A 12,069-nucleotide genomic window follows, 5' to 3' on the forward strand; every position below is an offset into this window, starting at 1 on the left:
TCTTTTATTTATATTTTGTTTAAGACAGGATCTCACTATGTAGCCCTGGCTGGCCTGGAACTCACAGGGATCTCTGCCTCCCTTCTGCCTCTCCTCCCGGAAAGTTTGATTTAAAGACTCACACCAGGGCTGGAGAGAAGGCTCAGAGGTTAAGAGCACGGGCTGCTCTTCCAGAGGTCCTGAGTTCAATTCCCAGCAACCACATGGTGGCTCACAACCACCTATAATAAGATCTGGTGCCCTCTTCTGGTGTGCAGGCATACATGTAGGCAGAACACTGTGTACATAATAAATAAATAAACAAATAAAAGTTAAAAAAAAATAAAGACTCGCACCAATCACCCCTGTTTTTTTTTTTCTTCTTTTTTCTGACAGTTTCCTGATTCTTTTTCTGACCTCTTAACACTGTGGTTTAACCTTGAACTCCTGATCTTCCTGCCTCTACCGCCCAAGTGTTCTCCTCACAGAAGTGCTCCACCACGTAGTATGTATGTGTAAGTGTGTGGGCACATAACACAGCAGCATGCAAGTGGAGTCCAGGGCACTTTGTGGGAGTTTCCCCTTCCACTACGTGGGATTTGGCGATCAAGCTTAATAGCAGGCACTTTCATAGGCTGAGTCATCTTATCGGGCCTTCTTTTTTTGAGGCATGGTGTCATTGTAGCTCAGGCTGGCCTGGAACTTTCAACTCTGACTGAGTGCTGGCATTATAAATATGTTCTATCCTTCCAGCTTTTAAAATTTTATGTGCATCTCTGTGTGTGTGTGCTTTTGTGAGTTTATGTATACCATGTGCAGGCTGGGCAGATGCCCATAGCTGTTAGATCCCTGGAGCTGGAGTTACAGGTAGTTGCGAGCACTATTTGGGTTATGGGACCTGAAGTCAGGGCCTCTGGAAGAACAGTAGGTGTTTGTAACCACTGTGCCATCTCTCCAGCCACCATGCCACCACCACCACCTGTGGCCCTGTGCTTTTGTTTTTTGACAGGTTTTCACTCTGGCCCAAGCGAACCTCTAACTTCCCATCCTCCCAGTGAGAATGGGCCACCACTCCCAGCTGCGTCACTGTTGTTTGCGTAGGCATAGTTCTTTCTGCACCCTCCTTCTGAATGTTCTGCAAATTTTCTAGCCACCCTGCCCTCTTGTCACTGACCTGGGAGTCACTTTAGGTTGTGGCAAGGCGGGAATACAGGGGTTGCTAAGCACTCTGCCACAGATTGACTCTGTCACTTAGGCCTTGACACTTGATCCTCCTGCTTCTATCTCCCAAATTTTGGGATTAAAGGCCTGTAGCACCATAGCTCTAGCTGGTCTGGAACTCCCTAAGTAGACCAGGCGGTCCTCTAACTGAAGAAATCCGCCTGCCTCCTGAATCCTGAGACTGAAGGCCTATACCACCATACTTGCCCCGTTTTAAAGACAGAGCCTCTATGTTATGTAGCTCAGGCTGGCCTCAAACTCAGAGATTCACCCAGCTCTACCTCTCAAGTACTGGGATTAAGGTCACATACCACCATGGCAAGTCTTTTGTTTTTCTTTTTACTTTTTGAGACAGGAAGACAAAAAACAAACAAACAAGCAAAAACCAAACACTGAGGAGGCAGTGACAGGTGGATCTCAGAGCTGGAGGCCAGCCTGGTCTACAGAGCAAGTTCCAGGACAGCCAGGGCTATACAGAGAAACCCTTTCTCAGAAAGACAAACACACACACACACACACACACACACACACACACACACACACACACAGAGAGAGAGAGAGAGAGAGAGAGAGAGACGAGAGAGAGAGAGAGAGAGAGAAGGAGAGAGAGAGTTGGAGAAACTGGCTAAACTGCACACCCAAGATAACCTTGAGTTTGTTCTGTACTGTGGGCATGTCCCGAATTTGCAATACTCCTGCCTCAGCTCAGCCTCTCAAATAGCTGGGATCACAGGCTGGAGCTACCTCTATGGCCCACTTGGGCTGAGGCTTCTTAAAAGGAAGTAGACAGGCTGGGCATGATAACCACACTCAGGAGTCAGAGGCAGGATGACAGAATTTCTGTGAGTTTGATGCCCCCTGGGGAAGGCAAATGACAGTTGTGAATGCCCCTGGGTTGACAACAGGTGACAGGATTATACAGGCTAATCTTGATGGAGAAGAGCTACATAGATTGTACTGCTGGGGGCAGGTCATCAGAAGTGACTGTGTTTTAGGAGATCTAGTAGGTGAGTGTGTTTACAGATAAGTGTGTCACCTACTGGAGCTCAATACTCCTCCTGATTTCCAGCTCCATATTACAGTGAGGCCAACAACGGTTTTATATGGGAGAATTTTATAGTAACCATGACAATCCCAGCTGATAGACAGTGTGAGGGCTCCTTCTAGACTCTGAGAAATCTCACCCCACTCAGAGTCACTCCTGAACTGGTCTAAGGGTCCATCTGAGTTGATTTATTTGGTGGTCTGTCTTGCTGGGTCTGTGGGGCCATCAAATGTTTCTGTGTGGCTGCCTGAAGATATGAGAAGATTCTATTGAAGGTTCCTTTGCGTTGTCCACAGGTAAGTTCTTGATCTGGGTAGGTCTGTAGAGCTCTAAGTTCAATAATGGCCCATCCTTTGGAAGACGATTCATTCACAGTCCCTGTGCAAGATCGGAGTTCAGAGGTGGCGCTTCATGTGCAAGGCTAAGTGGTCAGAGCGTGCAAAAGCACGTGGGCAGAGTCTGCAGCAGAAGGGTCGATGGCCAGTGTGCTTCCTGTAGTGGCGTGTCAGTTCATCAGAGCGAGCGAACCTCCATTCGCAGCCATCCCAGGAGCAGGCATAAGGCTTTTCTCCTGAAGGACAGGAATTTGTGAGTACCACCGTCCAAACCGTCCAGCTCCGATTTGCACACTTGATGAGCTGAAGCCAGGCCTTAGGTTACTTATCTAGCTTGCACAGTTTAAGAAGGGCATACAGTCCTGCCCTCTGTGATCCTGACCCTTCTCTGTACCTGCAGTTGCAATCCTGAGGTTTTCTCATTTCCTGTCTCCTATCCCACTTCCTATGCTCTAGTTCCCTGCCTGAGACCTTCTGTGGCTGCACGGTCATCCCTTGCTCTCAGTGTTCCATGCACTGGCAGAGCCTCCCGCTGGCGTCCAGTCTTGCTCTTGAACTTGGCCTAAGCCCTGAAGTTCACCCCAGTGTCCAAGTCCCTGATGACCCTCTCCTGGTTCTATACCTGGTGCGTGCCGCACTTGGGAGGCCCCACCTTGCGTCTGGGGCTTCCATCATTTGCCCGTGAAACTAATTCTGCCTCCAGATCTCAGACACATCCAACGGGAATATATGCACGTGAATACTGGCTCTATCCCTGAGCTCTTGCATTCCAAGCTTGTACCCTCCCTGGGGTCGCCTCTCTAGTTCTTCCCCTTATGCTACTTTCATCCTGTTTCCCACTCCTCTGCCCATCTCTAACCCAGGTCCTATACACCAGCTTTTAACCCTGAAGCCCCCAAAGTGCTCTCCAGGTCTTCTGTCTACACCCATTTAACTATTTATTTATTTATTTATTATTCTTTTTAAACAATCAAAAAAATTTTAAGATTTATTATGTATACAACATTCTGCCTCCATGCCAGAAGAGGGCACCATATCTCATTACAGATGGTTGTGAGCCACCATGTGGTTGCTGGGAATTGAACTCAGGACCTCTGGAAGAACAGTCAGTGCTCTTAACCTCTTGAGCCATCTCTCCAGCCCTATTTATCATTTTTGAGATGGGATATTACTATGTAGCCCTGACTGCTGGAATTCGCTATGAATAGACCAGATTAGTCTAGAAGTCATTTATACCCACCTGCCTCTGCCTCCCGAGTGCTGGGATTCGCCGGGCCCCACTTGGGTCTAGAATTGCCCCTATACTTTACCCAGTGACCCGCCCGCTTCAGGCCTCTAGCTCTGGAGCCGCCTTTAGCCACGCCTCTGACCACCCTCTGGCCCCTCCCTCCGCTCCGCTTCCGGCCCCCGGGCCCGCCCCCATGCGCTTCGCTCCGCCCTTACCTGTGTGCGTGCGCAGATGCGCCTTCAGATGCGAGCTCTTGGTGTAGCTCTTCCCGCAGCCCTCGTGCGCGCAGGTGTGTGCCGCTTGCCTCTTTGGGGCCAAAGCCCTCCCGCTGCGCTTGGGCGGCGCAGCTGCCGGGGACAAGCCTGTGTCTCCCGCGAGCGCGGTGGCCCCGACTTCTGTGCCCACCGCACCGGGTCCCCGACGATTCAGGAAGGAAGGGGGCGCGGCGGGGCCAGCGGAAGGCGCCGCCAGCCCGCGAAAGAGCTGAAAATGCCCTTGGTACTGTGGCGCGGGGTAGAGCGCGGGGTACCCCGACACCAGCCCATAGGGGGCGCTGGGAGCCGCGGGCACCGCGAGCCCGGCCCGCGGGAAGAAACCGCTGGCCGAGCCCGCTCGCGAATCGGAGAATGTTGGCTGCGCCTTGGGCGCGGATCCCGGGGCCAGAGCCGGGGCCACGAAGGGCTCAGGGGCTGGGGCTCGCGGGGCGGAGTGCGCCCAGCCCGCGTGCTCCTCGGAGCCCAAAGGCCCGGCCACCAACCCTGGGCCACCTTCATAGGCGCCCAGAGCCTCGGGCGGCGCGTACTGTGCCACCGGGCCCCCGCTGGGCGCCAGAGCACAGGTCCGGGGCTCGGGACCTGGGAAGTTGGTAAGGTAAGGATCCGGATCCCAGGCATAGGCCACGTCCCTCTCATCGTCCTCGTCCTCTCCGGGAGGGGCCTGCGATTTCAGACTCACGTGAAGGGATGACCCCGGAAGATCAGGGGGACCCGGGCCCAAATCCTGTGTCTCGTCGGAGCGCCACCACTGCGGGAGGGAGCGCACTGCTTGAATGGTGGGCACCTGGTACCTGCCCCTGACGCAGTCCCGGCTGGAAACACCGTTGGGGCAGGTTGGTTGAGGGATCTGAGCGCCTATCTCTTCTCTCACACTGTTCCCCTAACCCACTTCTCAGCTCCAGACAAGCCCTTTAGGTCTGGTTAGAGACCGATAAGACACTTACCAAGAACAGTGTTCAGATGGGGGAAAGGGTCGCAGAGTTCAGAATGGAAGGCAAGGGGCAGCTTTGACTCCGTTTCCCCCACACCTTCCCTACCTTTTCACATCTCCCAACAATATTACATCTCAAAGCCTGAACATCCCAGGACTCATCTATCCAGGACTTTGTCTCTCTGAGTCTACACTGTTAAGGTATTGCGCTCAGAATTCAGCTTCCTATAACAGAAACAGGCACCTCGATCTCAGACCCCTAGAACAGTACCCCAAGCCAGGCTCAGACCCCCCCCAAAAAAAAACCCTGAGCAGAGGATGCTTAGAAGCCCGACCCCCAATCGCTATATGCGAGGTCACAGCAAGACTACCCGAGCCCCACTGGCCCCCACCTTGAGGAAGTCTTCCTGGGTGTCCAGGAACTGGCCCAGGGTGGTGAGGGTACTGATGGAGGGCAAGACAGTCTCAGCTGCTGCCATGGCTGGCTGGTGTGCACCCTGGGCCCCAGGCCTCTTCTCCCTCTTCTGCCTCATGGGCTATGAGGCTTGGAGGTCTCCTTGGAGGACGCCTGTCTACCCTCCTCTGATTGGCTGTCTTGTCTGATAAGACTCAGGCAAGGCGTGTGTGTGTGTGTGTGTGTGTGTGTGTGTGTGTGTGTGTGTGTGTGTGTGTGAGAGAGAGAGAGAGAGAGAGAGAGAGAGAGAGAGAGAGAGAGAGAGACTTTTCAAGGGAACAGACCTTACCTTAGCCTGTTTGGGAACTGGTCCCTGAAAACCAAACCTGTATGTAAATTAAGCCAGAAGTCAAGGGTAGGGGCTCCATAGTTTTGGGGTTCAGGTGAACAGTAGGGCCTGATTCCCACTCACCCACCCCCCTCCTTCAGGGAACTGAGAGGCCTCCCTGGTCTGGTCTCAAGTCTTTCTTCTTGGAGAAGGGGTGGACCAGAAGCATACATTTCTTGGGAAAGGTCTTCTGGACCCTTTGAGCCTCATCTGGGGAACTGCACCCCTTTACCCTCCCCAACCAACAGTACCAACGGTGCTAGTGGCGGGACTTGGCACCAGCTCTCTTTCAGGCATTATCAGACAAACCAGATGTTTTAGGCTGCTATCAGGTAAGGGGCCCAGAACAGCCATGGCTCTATCCCTCCTTGAGCAGAAAGGCTGGGGGTTGGGGCCACAAATTATCTTGGTTTTGAATTGCCTGAGTTGTGTTGGGGTCTGAGCCATTTAGCAAGAGGGAGCCCCTCAAATGAGCCCACCTCTGGACACTGAGGACCCTCACTGGATACTCACAGAAGCTGAAGGGAATGGCTATAAACCCTGCAGTGAGGAGGTTTAGATGGAGCCATAGCCAGTATGCCATTCAAGGGACCTCAGTCCTGACTGGAGCCATAGCCAGTATGCCATTCAAGGGACCTCAGTCCTGACTGGGCCCTGCTGCTGCTTGGTTTGTGGCCCCCATGGTAGAGGGCCTGCAATTCCCATACCTCCATTCTGGTGCCATGTGAGTCAGTGTAGGGAAATGGAGTGTCACTTATACCATATGGTCACACATACACCATCATTGCTTGGTATCCACAGGGGACAACAAATCCATCTAGCCAGACATGTGGCGCACGCCTTTAATCCCAGCACTTGATAGACAGAGGCAGGCGGATCTCTGTGAATTCGAGGCCAGCCTGGTCTACAGAGCGAGTTCCAGAACAGCCAAGGCTACACAGAGAAACCCTGTCTTGAAAAACCAGTAATAATAATAAAATAAATAAAAACAAACCCATGTGCACTGAGTCTACGCACATCCATTTATATGATTTATTGTTATTATGGTTGAGACAGGCCTCGTGTCCTACGTCTCTGTTGTAGCACACGATACTTGGTGCACAACATCTGTTATCCTCAAGCTTGGACCTTGGGACATTCCTTCACAGTGGGAGGGAACTCTGCTATTGGGGGTGAGTGAGTACTTGTTCACTTCTCAGGAAAAGTTCACATAACAAGCTCACTGTGTAGCCAGGCTGGCCTAGAACTTGTGATCCTGTCTGAGCCTCCTGCCTGTCCGATTACATAGGTAAGTGCCACTACATTCTGCTTTGCCATACACTTGAAGTCATCTGCAGATTAATTACAATGCTCAGCATACTGTGGGTGTTAGGTAAATGGTTGTTATGTTGGTTTTGCCATCAATTTGTGATACAGTCCAAGTGAGCCTGCAGACAGAACTCATAATGACAATGGCTGTTGATGAGACAATCACACAGCTATGCAGTTTCACTTATACTCTGGTCACACCAAGCAGACTCATGAGAACTCTCAAATATAATGTCACTACAATTATTATTAAAGTCACATAACCTCATCAAACATAGAGATGGCCTCAGACACAAAAATAAACTTGAGGGCTTCAGATATGGCTCAGTTAATGGAATGGTTGCGGGCTATGGAATATTCCTTTACATTGTGTGAATATATGGCACTGTGACTGGTTTAATAAAGAAAATGCTGGGAAGGAGAAGGGCGGAGTCTGAAGTCATCAGCAGACCAGAGAGAAGCAAGATGAGCATGCCATACTGAGAAAAGGTACCAAACCACACGGTAAAGTATAGATAAGGAGTATGGGTTACTTTACCAGCTCATGGACTGCTACCGGCTTAAATCCCCCCCGAGTCCAGAGGCTGCTGCAGGACCTGCTACTGACAAAAGAACCTCAATTCCAAGAGTTCGTCTCCAAAGAGTCTCTGAAGGCCATGGAGCTAGTGCCCAGGGAGCGGCTGTTCTGCCATCTGTTTTTCAGTGGCTCCCACGCCCTGGCAGGTTCCTTGAAGTTCTGGGATGTGATACTCCTCTCCAGGCGGAACAATGTGGATACTGTCCAACCTGTGGGTATTGCCCAGTATGGGTTCCTAGAACTGGCCTGGAAAAGCTTACCTTCAGTCAGTCCTTACTTGGTCAAGAAGCTGCCCCCCCCATATGTCCCTTCATACCCACTGACAGGGCCTGCTGCCAGGACCCCGAAGTCATTCTGGAATTGAACCTGGAACTTAGATTTTAAGCCCCTTAACTTGTTCACCACATCGAGGAGGGGGCAGTGCTAGCACCCACCTCCATTCAGTTACCGAGTACCAAATAGAATAATGCCCCTCATTCTTAAAAAAAAAAAAAAGTATGGGTTACAATCACAAAAAGACAAACATGATATGTACTCACTCATATGTGGATTTTAGACATAAAGGATTACCAGCCTACAATCCACACTGCCAGAGAAGCTAGTAAACAAGGAGGACCCTAAGAGAGACTAACTTTGTCCCCCTGAGCAAATTGAGAACATGGGAAGAGGGGGGAGGGAGCTACGAGGATGAGAAGGGAAGAAGAGGAGGATGCAGAGGTCATGAGGGAGCAGAAAGGCTGAGTCAGGGGAAGAATGGAAGAAAGGGTGTGTGAGAGGTAGGGTGTTAGTTGGGGGGTGGTAGGGGAGGAAGGGAGGGAGAAGGGAACTGGGATTGTCATGTAATTCAATCTTGTTTGTAATTCAAATAAAAAAAAGTATGGGTTAACATAAATGTAAGAGATAGCTAGTAACGAGCCTGAGCTACTGGCTACAAATTTATAATTAATATTAAGCCTCTGTGTTTATTTGGGACTGCTGGTGGGATAGAAACTTACACCTACGGCTGGCAACAATGAAGCCCTGAGCTCTGTCCTCAGTACTGAGTGAATTGAGCATAAGCTGAAGGTCATCCTCAGCTACATAGTGAGTTCAAGGCCAACCTGGGATGCATGAGACTTTCTCAAAAACAAAAAACTAGCCATTCCACCCCTAGGTCTATATCCCACAGAATCAATAACAAGTCTTCAAGCAAATGCTCGTGTCAGTGTTCGCAGCAGCACTGTTCAGTCACTAGGAGAAAGAGATTGTTTGAATGTCCAGGGACAGGTGAACAGTAGACAGAATACTCCTGCACACAGGAATTATTATCTAGTAAAAAAAGAGAATGAAGTAGTCGAGCGGTGGTGGCTCATGCCTTTAATCCCAGCACTTGGGAGGCAGATGAAGGTGGATCTCTGTGAGTTCAAGACCAGCCTGGTCTGCAGAGCAAGTTCTAGGATAAGCTCCAAAGCTACAGAGAAACCCTGTCTCAAAAAACCAAAAAAAAAAAAAAAAAAAAAAAAAAAAAAAAAAAAAAGAAAAGAAAAAACAAAAACCCACCAAAAAATACAGTGGTGTGCATAACAGGGACCAGGAAGGTGGCACAGCTGGTGAAGTGCTTACTGGACATAAAGACAAAGTTCAGGCCAGCAGTGGGGGTGCACATCTTTAACCCCAGCACTCAGGAGGCAGAGACAGGCAGATCTCTGAGTTTGAGGCCAGCCTGGTCTACAGAGCAAATTCCAGGACAGCCAGGGTTACACAGAGAAACGCTGTTTGAAAAAACAAAAACAAAATAAAAGTGACCTTAATTTCAGATCCCTAGCGCCCACATGAAAGCTAGGTGTCATTGTGCAAGTCTAAGACCAGTGCTAGGGAGCTGGAGACAGGAGCTCCAGCTGGAGCTCATTGGACACTGGACACTGGACACTGGAGCTCATTGGATAGCTACTCTAGCAAATCGGTGAGCTCCAGTGTCAGACCCAGGTTAAGAAAATAAGGGAAAGAAATCTAAGAGACAGTCAACCTTGACCTTGTGCTGAATGCATGTGTACAGACAGACACATGTCACAATTATACATGTAATAACATGAGTAAACTGGAGAAAAACACGCTAAAGGAGAGGAAAAGTCAGCCATGGAAGGCTACATATTGTATTATTTCTTTTATATACAACATTCGGAATAGGCCATCAGAACTAACAGTGCTTCTCAGAGGATGGGGCAGCAGTGCCTGCTAATGGGTACAAGGTCTCATTTGGCCATGAGTTCAAGGCCAACCTGGGGCTACCAATGAGCGGTTGTGTCAAAAAGGAAAGATTTTCATATTACATGTCTCAGCCTTTCTATTGCTGTGAAGAGACATCATGACCATGGCAGCTCTTTTAAGGGAAAACATTTAATTGTGGTGGTTTATAGTTTAAAGGTTTAGCCCATCATCACCATGGTATGACATGGTGCATGTGGGCAGACATGGTCCTGGAGCAGGAGCTGAGAGGTCTTATGTTTTGACTCACAGGCAACATGAAGTGGGTGGTCTCACTGGGCGTGGCTTGAGCGTATCTGAGACCTCAAAGCCTACCTCCACCATGACACACCTCCTCCAGCAAGGCCACACCTCCCAATAGTGCCACTCCCTTTGTGGGGAGGGTCACATTTTCTTTCAAACCACCACATGACATAAACAGCAGTAAACTTCAGTCAAGAAAACTGGTTGGAACTGGAGTTTCCTTTATCAAGTTTGATTCGTGTGTGTGCAGTACTGGGGATCAAGATCAGGGTCTCCAGTGAGCTACACAAGCACATTACCGTGGAGCTCACCTGCAACTGGAGACGTTTCTAGAAAGGACAGTAGTTTCCTGGTTTTGCATAAGGCACTTTGCATGCATCTTTTGCCTTTAAGGAGAGGCAAGAGGATAAGAGTGTGGGTCCAAGGCCCTCGGGAGCAAGTGGCTGAGAAAGACAGTAGATTTCCCGGAGTAGCAGGACTGAGGCTTAATTTGGGTTTCCTGATTTGTACACTGTTTTTGGCCCTTAATACCCATCGAGCATCAGAGAACTGTAGCACCAGTTAAAAGAATAATCAAGGTGTCCCACAAAGAAACACACACATAGAGTAAACGTAGCTTGGTAAGTCAATTTCTTCTTGTAAAAAACCATATGCACAGAGGCAGGCAGATCTCTGAGATTGAGGCCAGCCTGGTATACAGAGCGAGTTCTAGAATGGCCAGGACTGTTACACAGAGAAATCCTATCTTAAAAAATAAAAAAAAATCCAGGCGTTGGTGGCACATGCCTTTAATCCCAGCATTTGGGAGGCAGAGGCAGGCGGATCTCTGAGTTCAAGGCCAGAACCCAAACCGAGCTAGCAATCACAGTCTAGCACTTAAGTTCTCTTGGTTTTTATTCTAAGTCAATGGTGATGGTGACTTTTCACCATTGGCTGGATCTGGCCTCATAGTTTTGGGACTGGCCAGTTTTAAAAGAATTCACACAAAGAAAATGGAAAGAGGAGATGATTGTGCAGTCCCAGGCTGTCAAGTTCTAGGACTGAGTGGGGCTTGTGATATAAAAATGTTTACTAGGTGAAGACTTATGGCCCATAGAGAGCTAGTGGGATCCCTATCTTAGTCACTGGTCTATTGCTGGCTCAGACTAGTGGTACCACGCAGAAAGAACCCTGCAACCTGTTGAGCTGCCTGTAGGTATGCAGGTTTCCAGTTTTTGTGAGTTGTCACGGGTGGGCTCTGTTTGTTTTTGTTTGATTTCATTTTTCAAGGCAGGGTCTCTCTGTGTAACAGTCCTGGCTGTCCTGGAACAAACTTACAATGTATTATGTAGACAAGAAACCATCAAAAGTGCTGGAGGCAACCCTGGCATGGTGGTATGGCAAACACTTTTTTTTTTTTTTTTTTTGAGACAGGGTTTCTCTGTGTAGCTTTGTGGACCAGGCTGGCCTTGAACTCACAGGATCCACCTGTCTTTGCCTCCCGAGTACTGGGATTAAACGTATGCTCCACCACCACTGGGCTCGGAATTAAAAGTTTGAGGCCAACCTGGACTACAAAGTAAATTCAAGGTTGACCAGAGCAATTTAGTGAGACTGATGCAATCTCGGGGTCTCAAAAGGTTCATTTCCCTTGCCAGTTCAAGAATTAAAAGGCAGGGAAAATATTGAAGGCAATGTTGGCAAACTGAGAACTACTGTCATTCCTGAACCAGGTGCTCCTGCAGCCTGTCCTCCATGAGTCAGCAGCAGTGGCCATGTTATCACCAGCTGCCAAATTCAGCACATCCACTGTTGCCTGGAGTCAAGTATTCTCCTTATGCTCCTGCACCAGGCTCTTTACACAGCCTGCACCTTCTCAGTTGGCTGCTTGTCCATCTCTGCTCAGAGGGGCCTTTTGTATA

At 49.5% G+C, this 12,069-nt stretch overlaps 1 protein-coding gene across 1 annotated transcript; it reads right to left on the reverse strand.

Moving 5' to 3' along the window:
- Window positions 1–1,866: 1,866 nt before the first annotated feature.
- Klf1 (Kruppel like factor 1) lies at window positions 1,867–5,617 on the reverse strand. Its single transcript, XM_027406251.2, has 3 exons — window positions 5,407–5,617; window positions 4,024–4,831; window positions 1,867–2,816 (listed from the first exon to the last, which is right to left on the reverse strand). Exons 1-3 carry the CDS (start codon window positions 5,545–5,547, stop codon window positions 2,641–2,643), a joined length of 1,125 nt encoding a protein of 374 aa, XP_027262052.1. The 5' UTR covers window positions 5,548–5,617; the 3' UTR covers window positions 1,867–2,640.
- Window positions 5,618–12,069: the final 6,452 nt, after the last annotated feature.

This window comes from Cricetulus griseus, chromosome 3 (genome assembly GCF_003668045.3).
Source record: "Cricetulus griseus strain 17A/GY chromosome 3, alternate assembly CriGri-PICRH-1.0, whole genome shotgun sequence".
NCBI classification, from domain to species: Eukaryota; Metazoa; Chordata; class Mammalia; order Rodentia; family Cricetidae; genus Cricetulus; species Cricetulus griseus.